Source organism: Nicotiana tomentosiformis, chromosome 7, assembly GCF_000390325.3.
Source record: "Nicotiana tomentosiformis chromosome 7, ASM39032v3, whole genome shotgun sequence".
NCBI lineage: Eukaryota > Viridiplantae > Streptophyta > Magnoliopsida > Solanales > Solanaceae > Nicotiana > Nicotiana tomentosiformis.
Window position 1 is genome coordinate 119,066,608 of NC_090818.1, and position 14,023 is coordinate 119,080,630.

Consider the following 14,023-nt stretch of genomic DNA (forward strand, 5'->3'; position numbering starts at 1 on the left):
TTGCTGCAAATTTTCCTTTAATAAATCTGTGAAATATCCAAAATAATATTACAAACTCTGAGCAATGAATGGAAATATTCAATCTGCTCCAAAGTTTCTTCAGCTGAATAATTAGCTCGGCCATTATACAGAGTTGTAAAACAATAAATAAGATATGAAAATAAGGTATTTTGACATCAAAAGTAACAAACTTTGATGATCTAACTATAGAGGTCATCTTCGTCTGCACCACCAGCAGAAGTTGCAAATGGATCAGCAGTTCCAGTGGCCCCAGTGCTCGCTTCTGGGAAGCGGAACTCAGTGCCAAAACCTCTGGACTGCTGCAATGTCTGAGCAAACGCCTGGTACTTGCGGATATCAGCATCACTAACGCTCCTCCTAGCATACTTCATTGATTCCTCAAAGTGAGCAGGCTTGATCTCAGCTACCTCGTCGTCAACATCTTCCTCCATTGCTTCTGGATTATCCTTTCTCCTTCTCTCCCTCTCAATATCCTGCAAACACAAAACATGACATTAGTTTTCTACTCCTGCTTTAGCAACTCCCTCCGTCCCAATTTATGTAGCGTTATTTGACTCGACACGGGGTTTAAGAAAGAAAGGAAGACTTCTAAAACTTATGGTCTAAAACAAGTCATAGATACTTGTGTGGCTATAAATCATCTCATTAAGGGTAAAGTAGGACATTTAAAGTTAAATTGTTTCTAAATAAGTATGACATTCTTTTTGGGACAGACTAAGACTACAAAGGAAAGTATGCCATGTAAATTGGGACAAAGGGTGTAATATCTATTGCCACAAGAATTATCAATTGACAAGAAATGGAAATGGATAACTTACTTTCTCAATGTTCTCTCGGATAGCATATTTGCATGCACGTTGACAGATCTCTGTAATGTCAGCTCCGCTAAACCCTTGCGTATATTTTGCAAGAGCTCTTAGATCTATATCCTTAGAGAGAGGTGATTTCCGCAGGCATGCCTTGAAAATTTGATGGCGAGAATCCTCGTCAGGGAGAGGAATGTAAATCAATTGGTCAAGACGGCCGGGCCGCAGAAGTGCGGGATCAATAATGTCGGGCCTATTGGTGGCACCGATGATGAAAACAGTCTTCTTGGCATTCATACCATCCATTTCAGTGAGGAGTTGATTCAAAACTCTATCAGCAGCTCCCCCGGCATCTCCGCTGCTACTTCCTCTCTGCAAAAGCCAAGTCATATTTAGCAACAAAAGCAAATAATCTGCAAAGAAGACAGTGAATCTAGTGCAGTAACAGTTTAATGGAAACGTTGAAACAAGGAACAGCACCTGAGTAGCAATTGAGTCCAACTCATCAAAAAAGAGGACACAAGGAGCAGACTGTCGAGCCTTGTCAAATATTTCTCTAACATTAGCTTCACTCTCTCCAAACCACATGGTAAGCAATTCTGGACCCTTAACACTAATGAAGTTGGCCTGGCATTCGTTCGCAATAGCCTTTGCCAGCAAAGTTTTCCCACATCCAGGTGGCCCATAGAAGAGAACACCCTTTGACGGAGACATACCAAACTTCTCGAACTTCTCTGGATGTTCCACTGGATATTGAACAGTCTACAAAACAAATTGAATTGAGATTTAATGATGTGAAGCGAATTAACAGGACTAGTAAATCAATAAGGTAAATAGATCAAGCCCTAATATGCAACACTATATGTTTATTATCAATAGAATTACCTCTTGGAGCTCACGCTTGACATTTTCAAGACCTCCAATATCCTCCCACGACACATTAGGAACTTCAACAACCTGTTCAACCAGACATACATAATTAGGAATCGAACACAAGATGTGTAGCAGCAGAATCAGAGTATGTAAAGAAATTCACACTTACAGTTTCACGCAAAGCAGATGGATTGCTTGTCCCAAGGGCAGTTGAGAAGTGCTCATTAGTCACAGCCATGGAGTTCAATATCTCCGCATCAATAGTTTCATCTTCCAAATCAATCACGTCCATCTTCTCTCTGATGCATTGAAGTGCAGCCTCAGTACACAAAGCTGCCAAATCAGCACCAACATAGCCATGTGTGTCTTTGCCAATTCTTTCCAAATCAACCTGCAAACAAAGATCAAAATATTACCAAATTGCTCTTTTAAAAGTCAGAATACTAAAAGTTTGACGATATGAAATTACATCTTCAGCGAGCTTCATGTTCTTTGTATGGATACGGAGCACCTCAAGGCGCCCAACTTCATCTGGGACACCAATGTCTATTTCCCTGTCAAATCTGCCAAACCTTCTTAGGGCGGGATCAATGCTATTAGGGCGATTAGTAGCACCCATGACAATTACATGTGCACGTGATTTGAGACCATCCATGAGAGTCAAGAGCTGAGAAACAATCCTCCTCTCGACCTCTCCGTTTGTCTTCTCACGTTTAGGAGCTATCGAATCAATTTCATCAATAAAGATAATTGAAGGTGCATTCTTCTCAGCTTCCTCAAATGCTTTCCTGAGATTGCTTTCACTTTCTCCAGCCAGTTTGGACATGATCTCTGGCCCATTAATACAGAAGAAGAATGCACCAGTCTCATTTGCAACTGCCCGAGCTATCAATGTCTTTCCTGATCCAGGAGGTCCATACAGAAGAATTCCTTTCGGAGGTTTCACTCCAATGGATTTGAAGAGTTGTGGATGCCTCAATGGAAGCTCAACAAGCTCGCGGATCTGAGCCATTTGTTTACGCACGCCACCAACATCATCATAACCAACCTCATCTAGCCGATTCTCATCTTCTCTGCTCACAGGTTCACCCTCACAAAATATCTCAGTATCTGGGGCGACAACACAGTATTCAGGAGGATCGGTCTCAATAACCTTGAATTCTACACTTCTCATTCCTCCTCTTACAAGAAATAGATCACCCTTCCTCACTGGTCGATATGCTTCAAGGAAATAGGCTGTAGACAAATAACACAAGGGAGACAAGAAGGATTAGCATTTGCATAAGCACTTAGGCTCATATGCATCATCTCTTGGCCAAGCAGTGTGACACACACATTTCACTATAGATCATCAACAACAACAACTACAACTAGCCTGTTTAAAGCCTTTAAACCATTATTTTAACAATGACCGGGAATTTATTCATTTATTTATTTATTGATAGGCAAACAATGACTAGGAATCAGCGACTCGCTCAGAAAACATTAAAATGGCTAAAGATGCAGACAAAAGCTTATTTTCTGTTTTCAACTTCCCAATTCCAATACAAAAGCGTTCAACACTTTCAGATGAAGCCACGCATGGCGAGAGAAAACCTTGAGAATTTGCTTGATGCAAATTAGACATAACACAAGTCACAGGAGATTCTAAGTTAGAAGTTTAAAACCTAACAAACTTATAAAAATAAGTAGATAGATAGTAATAAACAATAAGCAAATAGATAGTAGAAATCTGAAACACTTACGTTTCAAATAAGCATCAAATAGATTCCCAGTAACCCCTTCAATGGTGTCATCAATGGGAAGAATGTGCACACGTTTCCCGTACTTGACATCAGGACATTGATGCACAGAGACAACATCACCAAGCCGAACCCTAAGGTTATTTCTGACAACTTTGTTCATTCTAATCCTTGGCTCATCACAGGTGTCATCAGCAAGGGCAATGCAGATTGTATCTTTTCTTTTCTTTCCCTATACAGCAAGATACAAAGTTAAGAACTGAAAATCTTACGAATAAAACATCATCAACATTATCACAGACTTCTTACATCACCAAAATACAAAGAAGGTACAGAACAAACCAATTTCTCAAGCTTGCAGCAGCAGTTCCCAGAAAAGGTATAATCTTTAGAACTAACTATACCAACTCATCGTTTACAAAAAAAAAACAGAATAAAATAAAAAGACAATAAAGTAGATCAACAAAGGGCACCAAACACTTGTCACCATTTTTCATGTTTTCATTAGGCACTACAATATCTACAAGTGAGACAAATAGACACAGAACAACACAAAGATGTAGTCTTTAAGAAGAAAGAACTGGCCTTTTCAGCTTATATCACATAGTCCTTGAGCTTATTTCACTTGCAAAACTGATTTCCAGCAAACAAGGAGCAAGGACACCAAACGTCCTATGTAGCTAAAATATCTAAAATAGTACAGTAACAATATATCATGTAAACCTGTCCCTTTGCTTTCTGCATCTTAATCTTATAAAACCCTATACCTATGCACAAGAAGGGATAAACGCACCATCCTTCAGTAGAAAAATTGAAGACCATTCAGAAACCAAAGAACCCTCAGTTCAAATTTCCAAGCAAATTTCCCAACCTGATTTAGGATTCTCAATTTATCCACATTCTCCTTAACACTAGTGACAACCCCGTTACAACCCTTATCCCATAGGTGAGATTTTACCCCTATAAGCTACCAAAATAACAAAATGGACCTACCAAAAAACAGGAAAATTCAAGTAACTTGAACAAATTGTGGATAAAGCGTAAAAATTGAACCTTTATCAAGATTATTTTTTTTGAGATGGTAACATATACCTTTATCAAGATTATGTCACCACGAAAAAGCTGAAGCTCCTTCATAGGTGAAGAATATTTGGAAACCAAAGAACCCCTATCTGATTTAGAATTCTCAATTTGTTCACATTCTCCTAAACACTAGTCACAACATTATAAACCTTGTCCCATAGCTAAGATTAAACCCTCAAAAGCTACCAAAATCCAAACTGCACCCACCAAAACATAGGAAAACTCAAGAAACTTGAACAAAATCATGGTAAAAAGTTGACCTTTATCAAGATTGTATCCCCTAACCTGATTTAGAATTCTCAATTTATCCATATTCTCCTAAACACTAGCCACAAACCCATTACAACCCTTGTTCCATAGGTGAGACTTTACCCGTATAAGCTACCAAACTTACAAACTCCACCTACCAAATTAGAGGGAAAATTCAAGAAACTTGAACAAATTATAGGTAAAAACCTGACCTTTATCAAGATTGTATCCCCTAACCTGATTTAGAATTCTCAATTTATCCACATTCTCCTAAACATTAGCCACAACCTCATTACAACCCTTGTCCCATTAGGTGAGACTTTACCCCTATGACGACAACAACAACAAAAAACTAGTGTAATCCCACAAGTGGGTTAGGGAGGGTACTCAGGAATTTTACCCTATTATGACAACAACAACAACAACAACAACAACAACAACAACAACAACAACAACAACAAACCTGGTATAATTACATAAGTGGGTCTGGAGAGGTTAGTGTGTACGCAAAAGGTAGAGAGGCTATTTCCAGTTCAACTCTGGAATTTTACCCCTATGAACTACCAAAACTACAAACTGCACCCACCAAAACACAGTAAATACAAAATCATGGATAAAAATCTAACCTTTATCAAGATTGTGTCCCCACGAAAAAGCTGAAGTTTTTCCATAGTCTCAGGGTGAAGAGAGACAACAGAGTTATCATCATTGACTGCCTCATCTACAACAAGCCGATTTGGTGATTTCTTCCTTTCAAGAATTGCTGTACTATAGTCCCTTTTAGTCCCTTTCCTACAAACATCACAAAAATAAAAATAAAAATTGAAAAACTTTAGAAACCAAGAATCAAAATACAAGTACGCCAACATAATTCTATACAAAGATTTGATAATGTGTACTTACGAATCAGAGGATTCAGCTTTGTTACTCATGATTTTTGAGTTCTGAGAGTTTTCAGAGGTTTTCTTTTTGTTTGGCTAATGTTTTTTTTTAAGAGATCTGCTAATTGCGAGGGGTTATATATATAGGAATATAGAATAAAACAATCCGTTTCTTGTTAGGAAAGAAATGCTTTTTTGCTTTTTTACTACTTTTTCTCTCTTTTTATGTTTCCTTTTCTTTTTCCTTTACCAATTATAATTGATGTTGATGTTATTTTTGGAATTACTTTAATTGTTTTGGTTTTAGAATTATTTTAATACGTTTTGAGGGAATAATTGACCACTTATACTATGACATGTCAACATTTTGCTAGCTTGCCATTCCCTTATTTGTTCACCAAACAAGTCACCAATAATTTAGTCACAAAAAAATAAAGTCAAACTTAATTATCATAATAAAATAGTTTATCATTTATTTTTGAAGTAAACAGTTTTTAAATTTTCTTTTGTGGGTGTAATATTTTAAGTCAATGAAAATTACCCGTTTGCTTGTAGTTTTGAAAGATTCATATTTTTTTAGTTTCTCAAAAGGTGTTTATTTGAACTATTTTTGCAAAAATCTTTCATATTCTCTTAAAATTATTTATTTTGGAAAAAATTAAAAACTATTTGTAGAATTTCTGAAAGATTTAAAATTTTGAATTTGAGAATTGTTAACAAAAAGCTAACCCCTTTTTTTATGCATAAACAGTTCAAACCACACATTTTATAAAAACTCAAAAAAACTGAATTTGCAAACAAAAGTATCATCTCAAATTAGTCACCAAAGGGATTAACGTTTGGCTTTTAATAAAATAAACAATTTATAGGTATTAGAAACTTTTCCTTCAAATACATTATTCTAGAATGTTCCAACAAGTTCTAGTATCCCAATTATCATAAACTGACAAATATTGGTTGCATTTTTGCCTTCTTTAGTTTTGTCGACAAAGCTTCAACCATTTGCAAGTAGATAGAAATATGTATACCTACAAACTTCATACTGAAGCCGCTTCGATGGGATCTCTTATCTAGGTCGGAGAAGAAATTACCAAACGTCTAGCATTTTCTCATGCTTGGCGCCAATGAGGTTTCAAGCTAAACCCACCACCTACTTTCACTAAGGGCGGAAAAAATGCCCACCAAGTTCAAATAAGGGAAATACTTGGAAAGGAAAACGCTTTCAAAGATTGAGAGTTTTCTTTCATCGAAAAACGAAGAAGGCCGAGGATTAAAAAATCTTTTTTTTTGTCCAACTAGTATTAATTTATATTAGGTTCCACATTTTTCTTTCTATACTGTCCCATCCTCGTTGTCAATAGTTTTATATTGTTTTGCAGGTAGTCTAAGAATTTAAGGCACCTTTTCTTGTTATGCATTGCTTGGTAGATATTCCCCCGCTGCTTTCAACAGTATTATCTTCTTGGAATCATATTATAAAGTCCACAACCAACTTTAACTATTTCCCAAGTTAGGCAGCTGAAACTCACCTCAACTTCCTAGTAGGTTCACAAGAAAGTAAAAAAAAATGGCAGCCTTACGTACAATGCATTTCACGTTCATGTAGGATCCAGAAAAGGCCGCACCATAAAAGGTGTGATGTAAGCAGCCTACCGTGATGCAAGCATCAGTGGCTGATTCCAAAAGACTTGAAACAGAGAAAAGTGCAGATATGAAAAATATAAAGGCTTGAAACAAAAGATTCATACGAATAGATGAACACCTTCACTATTTACATTAAAAGTCCTTTCTTCTGCCAACTTTTTGATCTTCCATTCGTTCCTTGTGTGTTCTTCCCCAATTCTTCCCATTTTAACGACAAATTCTCTATAATAATTCATAAATCTAGATTGCCTAATTGTTCTCGCATATCACTTGTGCCATTTCCAAGTACCAAATACATGCACAAAGAGTGTGGTCTAAGAAAAAGAACAAGGAGTTGGCTGACGACACCATCTGAATGCAACGCTTTGTGCAACTGCGAGGGCATCCCTTCTAATAAGGTTAAGTAACATAAATGTTCGAATCTAAGAAGGAATGAGCTTATATAACATGAAATTGCCTTACAAAAACTAGGTGCATATTGAAAATCCAAGGCAGGTAAACTGGTAAAATTGTTGTCGTGTGACCAAAAAGCACGGGTTCAGGCCGTGGAAACAGCCTCTTGCAAAATGCAGGGTAAGGTTGCGTACAATAGATCCTTGTGGTCCGGCGCTTCCCCGGACCCCGAACATAGCGAGAGCTTAGTGCACCGGGCTGCCAAAAAAAAATTGAAAATCCAAAGCACAAAAGGAACATTAGTAATAGTTGTTTGAGCAAGCGCATCCCACTCAGCTTTTTAAAATAATCATTTAGCAGCATTAGCAGCCTTCATAGTTTGAGTTTCTCTTGCACTGAGATACATATGGCTTCAGCTGCAAACAAACATAACAAAGATAATTAACATGAGCACAAGCTATCAACAGCACGAATAACTCTAATCCCAATGTAAAGGGGCTTAAACAGTAATGATTGATACGCCTCATAATCTCCTTTGAGAAATAATTGGTCACGGGTTCAAACCGTGAAAACAGCCTCTTGCAGAAATGCAGGGTAAGACTGCGTACAATAGACCCTTGTGGTCCGGACCCTGCGTATAGCGAGAGCTTAGTATACTGGACTGCCCTTTTCTTTTTTGATCATTAAGACAGTGAGAAACAATCTTAGTTCCAGTCAAAGTTACTCTTCAAAATTTGGTCACCACCTCCGTAGTAACAAAGACAGCCTCCCGAAATGTTGTTTGCTCGTCTATATCCTGTACAACTTGTTTGGATAAAACAGATGTGCTATATGTCTTAAAGTATATCTTAACTCACCGAATATTATTAGTCGTAGCCACCGAATTAAATTTGCCAGAGATTAAACAAGCAAAAAGGAAAAACAGCACAACTTAATATACACAATCCAACTTAACAATCCAAAACAAACCACAAGGTTAAAAAGTGCAGCACCATACCCATCACAAGCGATCCATACCTCAAAAGTCTCCTCAACCACTACCACTATGCATAGCATTCAATTCAATTTTTTTAATTACGTTAAAAGTCCTTTTCAATAAAACTTTCTCATGATGGACAAACAACCTCTGAACGCCTAATTAGATGTCAATTGGTTGTGTTGAAGACATAATTAAGTAAATAAAAGTGTGTTCTCTAACAGTTTAAGCTTTTAGATGAGATGGTTACGCACTTCAATAGGCTGTTAATACAGAAAGCGAACCAAATGTTCTTTTCTCTTTTCTCTCCAAATCCTCCAAAATATACTCAAAGGCTTGACTTCCATGGGGAAGTGCCAGGGAGAATATGACCGTCAGAGGAGAGAGACAGTCCACTCATACGAGCTTATATGGCAGTAGTAGAAAGAATCTGGCACCAGACTGGGCTCAGTAATGTAGCATGACTCAAGCCTAGCAAGATGCGACCTATCGAAGATTTCACGCACCTGAACACACCGGGAAGAGAGGCAGATTTTCCGATGACTAATTTACACACGCCAGCTCTTACATCTGGGTAAAAGCATTAAAAGGAATCGACTCCCCTAGATTTCATCCAGCTTGGTGCCACTCGAATCCGATGAGGCGATGACCGTAAAGTGGGCAGATTCTCAAAAAAGCGATGGCTAGTGAGAAAGGCGCATACTCCGTTTTAGAATTAAGGAAGTTGTGCCCATGTGTTTCAAAGAAGTTCTTGCCTGGCCAGGAGCTGGAATGGATGCCAGAGACTCGATGCTGGCAAAGAACCTTCTTTCACACTCTCAATCCAACATGGTCAAAGAGGAAGAATTTCCCGAAAACTTGTTGGTAAGAAGCTTTAGGATTTTAGGTGTCTTCTACACTCTCTCCAAGAGACTGACTCAAGATGAATAGGAATTGGCGTCTCATACTCTTTGATCTCAACTCCACCTATATACTTGGGCATGTCTAATTAAAAGATCAAATATCAAAACATCACTATCACATTTCTCTAAGCCCCCAACCACATAGAGAGAACAGTTCACGGATATATTTTATTATCTTTGAACTGTCAAAAATAAAGATGAAACAAGAGAAACCAACTCAAACTCACCCTATTTGCCTCTCTTTTAGCTCTTTGCGACTATATTGTGATCTCTTTTATCGTTTTACTTTCTGATCCAAGAGAAACTTCAAGTCAGGAAATCGGCATTACTTCTGCGGTTCTGCCAATGCCAACTTTAAGAGCACAAAAGAACAGCGGCTCAAAGGGGAATCTGTTGATTCTGTTCCTTTCTGGATATAATCGCATATATGCCATTCCATGCTTAACAGGCTATTAGAGTTTCCGCATCTTTTTTCTTTTGGAGCATTTTGTTTTTAATCCGAAAAAGATAGCTAAAACACAACTTTAAAAAAAAAAAAAAAATCAGTACCTGAAAATCCCTCAAATTTGGAACTACATAATTTGGTAGTTTTTCTTGCACAAGAACATAATCACCTGCAGAAAGAGAAGTCGTTAGCCGGCAAATTTCATAAATATCCAAATTTAGAACTTTAAAACAAAAAAAATACTACTAAATAAGGCAACTAAGCAAGCAAAATGATTTGGAAGAAAATTTTTCTTAGTTACCATCATTAATAAGGACTCACTAAACTACTTATCTAAATCAAGAGTTTTATAGCTCAGTCAACCAATCAATCAAACTAGTCGTCGCGGCCACAAGATCCTCCATATGACCATATCCCTGCTGCTCTATTGTGATCCATTTCATTTCAATACCAAATAACTGTAAGCCCCCATATCCCGTTCCAAGCCCAATCAAAGATAAAAAGAGCACCCCGGTGCACGAAGCATCCCGCATTTATGCAGGATCCGGGGAAGGGTCGCATGTAGACATCAGTGGCTGATTCCACGGCTCGAACTCGTGACATAAAGCTCAAACAAATATCAACTATTAAAATAATCAAGAAATCCTCTCTAATAGCTCAGCAATAATCATAAATCAGCAGCCCTATAGCTCCCCTAAATCAATAGAATGGACAAAAGGGGTTCTAAATCCAATCAAAAGACTCAACATTTCGAAGCCCAATTCCAATAACTTTAAAGTGCTAGTCTCAAATACTAAGTATAAAACCCAAAAGGGGTGTCAAAAAAATACCTTTACGAGTATGAAAACCAGTGGGCTTGCAATTCTTTCCTTTATAGTAATTTCTTGGACCCCTTTTAGCAGTTAGAATGTCAATAGACGCTGTGCTCTTCTTTCTGAAAGCCCTCGCCATCCCTAGTAACAACCCCAGTGCCACTTTCTCCCCTTTTCAACTTCAATAGGAAAATTTATGGGGAAAATGAATGAATGGAAGTTTAGAAGATTTATTGAGGAAACAAAAGAAGTGAAAAATTGTAAGTATAATCTGCGTTTTGTAGGGGGATTTAGGCGATTCCAATTTCCAGAGGGTTTTGGCTTCTCTTTTAGCCAAAAAAATGTCAACTGCATCAGAAGAAAATTGTATGTCACTAGTGCCCCATATATTTTTCAACTTTCACTTGTACCCCTGTAGTTTTTATTTTTTATTTTTTTGGTTTATTTTATTTTATTTATTTATTGGTGTCATGTACCCGTTTTGGATCCGAATACTCCGGATGTCAACGAAAAATCCCATTTTGGAGGTAAAGCCCCTCCATATCAACGATGCTTTCATACTCAATGCTCGAATTCGAGACTTTATTACAATCTTTGGTGGTGTAGTTCATGTATATTGTAAATGCCCACTTTTTTTCTTTTAATTTGGTGTTATTTGGATTTAATTAGTCTAGTTTGTTAAAGGGGTTTAAGAGATTTGATTAGTGCCCATTTCAAATGAGTTATGCACAAATCAAGCCCAATTTTTGAGTCCAATTCGGTCATACCCGGTCCATTAGGTGGCTGGCCAAGAAAGAGCTCAAAACGACATAGTTTTGCCTTGAAACTATGTCGTTTCCTTAAGTATTATCAAGATCAAATCTCAGCCATTCATCTTTATTGATCTAACGGCCTAAAATTGATGTCTTCCTACATATACAAGCTTGCAAAATCATATTTTGGGCCATTATTTTCACCCTCCCAAACCCTAAGTCCTTTCTCTCTTCCTCTCTTCTGCTCATCCGTCGGCCGCCTCTGCCCCGCCGCGCACTGCCGCAAACCACCACCAAAAAACCCTCAAAGTTTTACCATTTCATCCTATCCCTTTCCTCTTCTCATATCTTCAAACCAAATCCTTCAAAACCCCCTCAAACTCCACGAGTAGTAGATATACGAAACCCCACCTGCCACTTTTTTTCTTAAAATCGTGAAGATTGAGCCACCCTTTCCACCTAATTTTTACATATATAGATAGAGCTCAGCGGGGGATATCTTTTCATATTGGTCTTGACCCAAAACTCTGTAGCAAAAGGTGATAAAAATGTGTTCTTGATTTAGGGATTGTTGATTATCAATTGGAGGTTGAAAAAGAAACAGCTTGGGTCTCTTAGTTGTTACGTTGGGCTGGAACATTGGGTCCTTTCTAAGGCCCACCTCTGTTAAAAAGCCCAATAGTCAACTTAGTCTATTAGTTTGTTTTCTTGTTTTCCCTAAAAGTGTCAGCTGTGGCCATTGGATCCTTCTAGAAATCAGCTAGGTGTCTACTCATTATAGGTTGCACCTACTTTACCGTTTTAGGAAGGGTTATATCTTTGAGAATATTTTGTACTGATCTCAGTCATGAATGAATTCTAAAGCTTTTCTCTATTTTTCTCTTTACTGTTTTATTGCTTTTAATTAATCATTAATTAAAAATCCAAAAAGTATTACATTTGATATCAGAGCTTCGATCTTGGCAGTGAAATATGGGAGATCCTGAACGAAATCCTTCTGTTGAAGAAGGGTTAAAGTCATTGGAGACCCATTTTTTGAATTTTGCAGCTGAAACCAACACCAAGTTGGCAAAAATGGACGACAGACAGACTTCTTTTGAGTCCAAAAGGCCGGAATTTGCTGCTTCATCTAAGAAGGTAGAAGAGATGGTTGGGAAAATAGCTTCAGGAAATCAAGTCTAACAACCCCCAAATTCTCGAGCTCCTAGTTCTTCATACCAAACTGGATTTGGGTCGAACTCCGGCACTCCATTTTCATCCGGTGTTCTTCGAGCTAATACTCCAACTTACACTTATCAGGGAGCTGCGGTGATGAGGAAGTTGTTAATGTCTCCTCTTGCGCTTCATGGTAACCCCCATATAACCACTTTTTCTCACACTATTCACACTGAACCCTTGATTTCCACACCCCTAACTCCATCATTTTTTCGCCTCCTAGTACCATACCTATTTCTGCCACCCCTAACGTTTCTCACTCACACACAACTATCCAGCCAACTACTTATTTCCATACCCCCACTTATTAGCATACTATTCAATTTGGGTAAATTAATCCCCTGCCCTTGGGCTGGTCCGCTGGGTCACAGCCTCAAATTGGGCCTCCACAATACAACAATGCTTCCAAAATTCCCAAAGCCAAGCTATCCTTTCCGGAGTTTGATGAACATAACCCCACTAGTTGGGTTATACGTTGTCAAAATTTGTTTGATTTGTATCAAGTTATTGATGATGAAAGGATGACTTATGTTGACATTCATTTTAAAGACTTTGTTGATAATTGGTTTCGTATTTATGTGACAGATAAGAAAGATAAGGTGATGTGGACTAGTTTTTGTGAAGATGTTTGCCTACGATTTGGTAACACTAAAAGGATGTAAGTTGTTTTACAATTTAATCGTTTAGACCAAGTTACTAACGTAGAAAATTATATTCGCAAATTCGAAGAATTTCGTTTTTTGGTATCACTTATTAATCCTTGTCTTAAGGAACCTTATTTTGTCACTTATTTTATTGGTGGACTTAAGCCAGATATTTAGCCCTTGGTGCAATGGGCTGATCCTCAATCACTTTTGGAAGTTTACCAATGTGCCAAGCTACATGAGCAATCTTATAATTCCCTTTATAAATAATTAACCCATCAGTTCACCCCTAAATATGCCTACCACACAAATAAACCCACTTTTTCATTACCACCCCCACCAGCTCGAGTTGCTACTGTTGTCAAGACAAAAGTGGCCGGAGATAAGAAATTATCATTTGAGGAGTGTTAGAAGAAGAACTTATGTTACAAATGTTATGAAAAATATTCCCCGGGTCACCAATGTAAACCTAAGACCTTACATGCTATGGAAGGGGAAGAATTTTGTCATACTCATGAAGATCTCGTGGATCCAGTCACTGAAATTGGGCCTGAAGCCCATGACCAAGGAGAATTATCGTTAATG

At 37.8% G+C, this 14,023-nt stretch overlaps 2 protein-coding genes across 3 annotated transcripts; both read right to left on the reverse strand.

Annotated features, from left to right (window-relative positions):
- Positions 1–5,832, reverse strand: LOC104118112 (cell division cycle protein 48 homolog). Of its 2 annotated transcripts, XM_009629294.4 has the most exons (9): positions 5,678–5,832; positions 5,401–5,566; positions 3,446–3,674; positions 2,170–2,936; positions 1,870–2,091; positions 1,713–1,784; positions 1,308–1,589; positions 840–1,199; positions 1–494 (listed from the first exon to the last, which is right to left on the reverse strand). In XM_009629294.4, exons 1-9 carry the CDS (start codon positions 5,704–5,706, stop codon positions 201–203), a joined length of 2,421 nt encoding a protein of 806 aa, XP_009627589.1. In that variant the 5' UTR covers positions 5,707–5,832; the 3' UTR covers positions 1–200. The 2 variants fall into 2 exon arrangements, with proteins under 2 accessions (XP_009627589.1, XP_070037992.1); XM_070181891.1 differs by lacking the exons at positions 5,401–5,566; positions 5,678–5,832 and adding an exon at positions 4,496–4,594.
- A 1,548-nt stretch (positions 5,833–7,380) lies between these two features.
- Positions 7,381–11,198, reverse strand: LOC104118113 (uncharacterized). Its single transcript, XM_009629295.4, has 3 exons — positions 10,846–11,198; positions 10,120–10,184; positions 7,381–8,108 (listed from the first exon to the last, which is right to left on the reverse strand). The coding sequence occupies exons 1-3, from the start codon at positions 10,964–10,966 to the stop codon at positions 8,055–8,057; spliced, it is 240 nt and encodes a 79-aa protein (XP_009627590.1). The 5' UTR covers positions 10,967–11,198; the 3' UTR covers positions 7,381–8,054.
- Positions 11,199–14,023: the final 2,825 nt, after the last annotated feature.

Excerpts from the sequence above, each read along its gene's own strand:
- LOC104118113 (XM_009629295.4), bottom strand. The coding sequence starts at position 10,966 with ATGGCGAGGGCTTTCAGAAAGAAGAGCACAGCGTCTATTGACATTCTA. Across the intron at positions 10,185-10,845 it reads TGGTTTTCATACTCGTAAAG|GTGATTATGTTCTTGTGCAA; the intron begins GTATTTTTTTGA and ends CTCTTTCTGCAG. Across the intron at positions 8,109-10,119 it reads CAAATTTGAGGGATTTTCAG|CTGAAGCCATATGTATCTCA; the intron begins GTACTGATTTTT and ends GTTTGTTTGCAG.
- LOC104118112 (XM_009629294.4), bottom strand. The coding sequence starts at position 5,706 with ATGAGTAACAAAGCTGAATCCTCTGATTC. Across the intron at positions 1,785-1,869 it reads CATCTGCTTTGCGTGAAACT|GTTGTTGAAGTTCCTAATGT; the intron begins GTAAGTGTGAAT and ends CTGGTTGAACAG. Across the intron at positions 495-839 it reads TCCGAGAGAACATTGAGAAA|GATATTGAGAGGGAGAGAAG; the intron begins GTAAGTTATCCA and ends TTGTGTTTGCAG.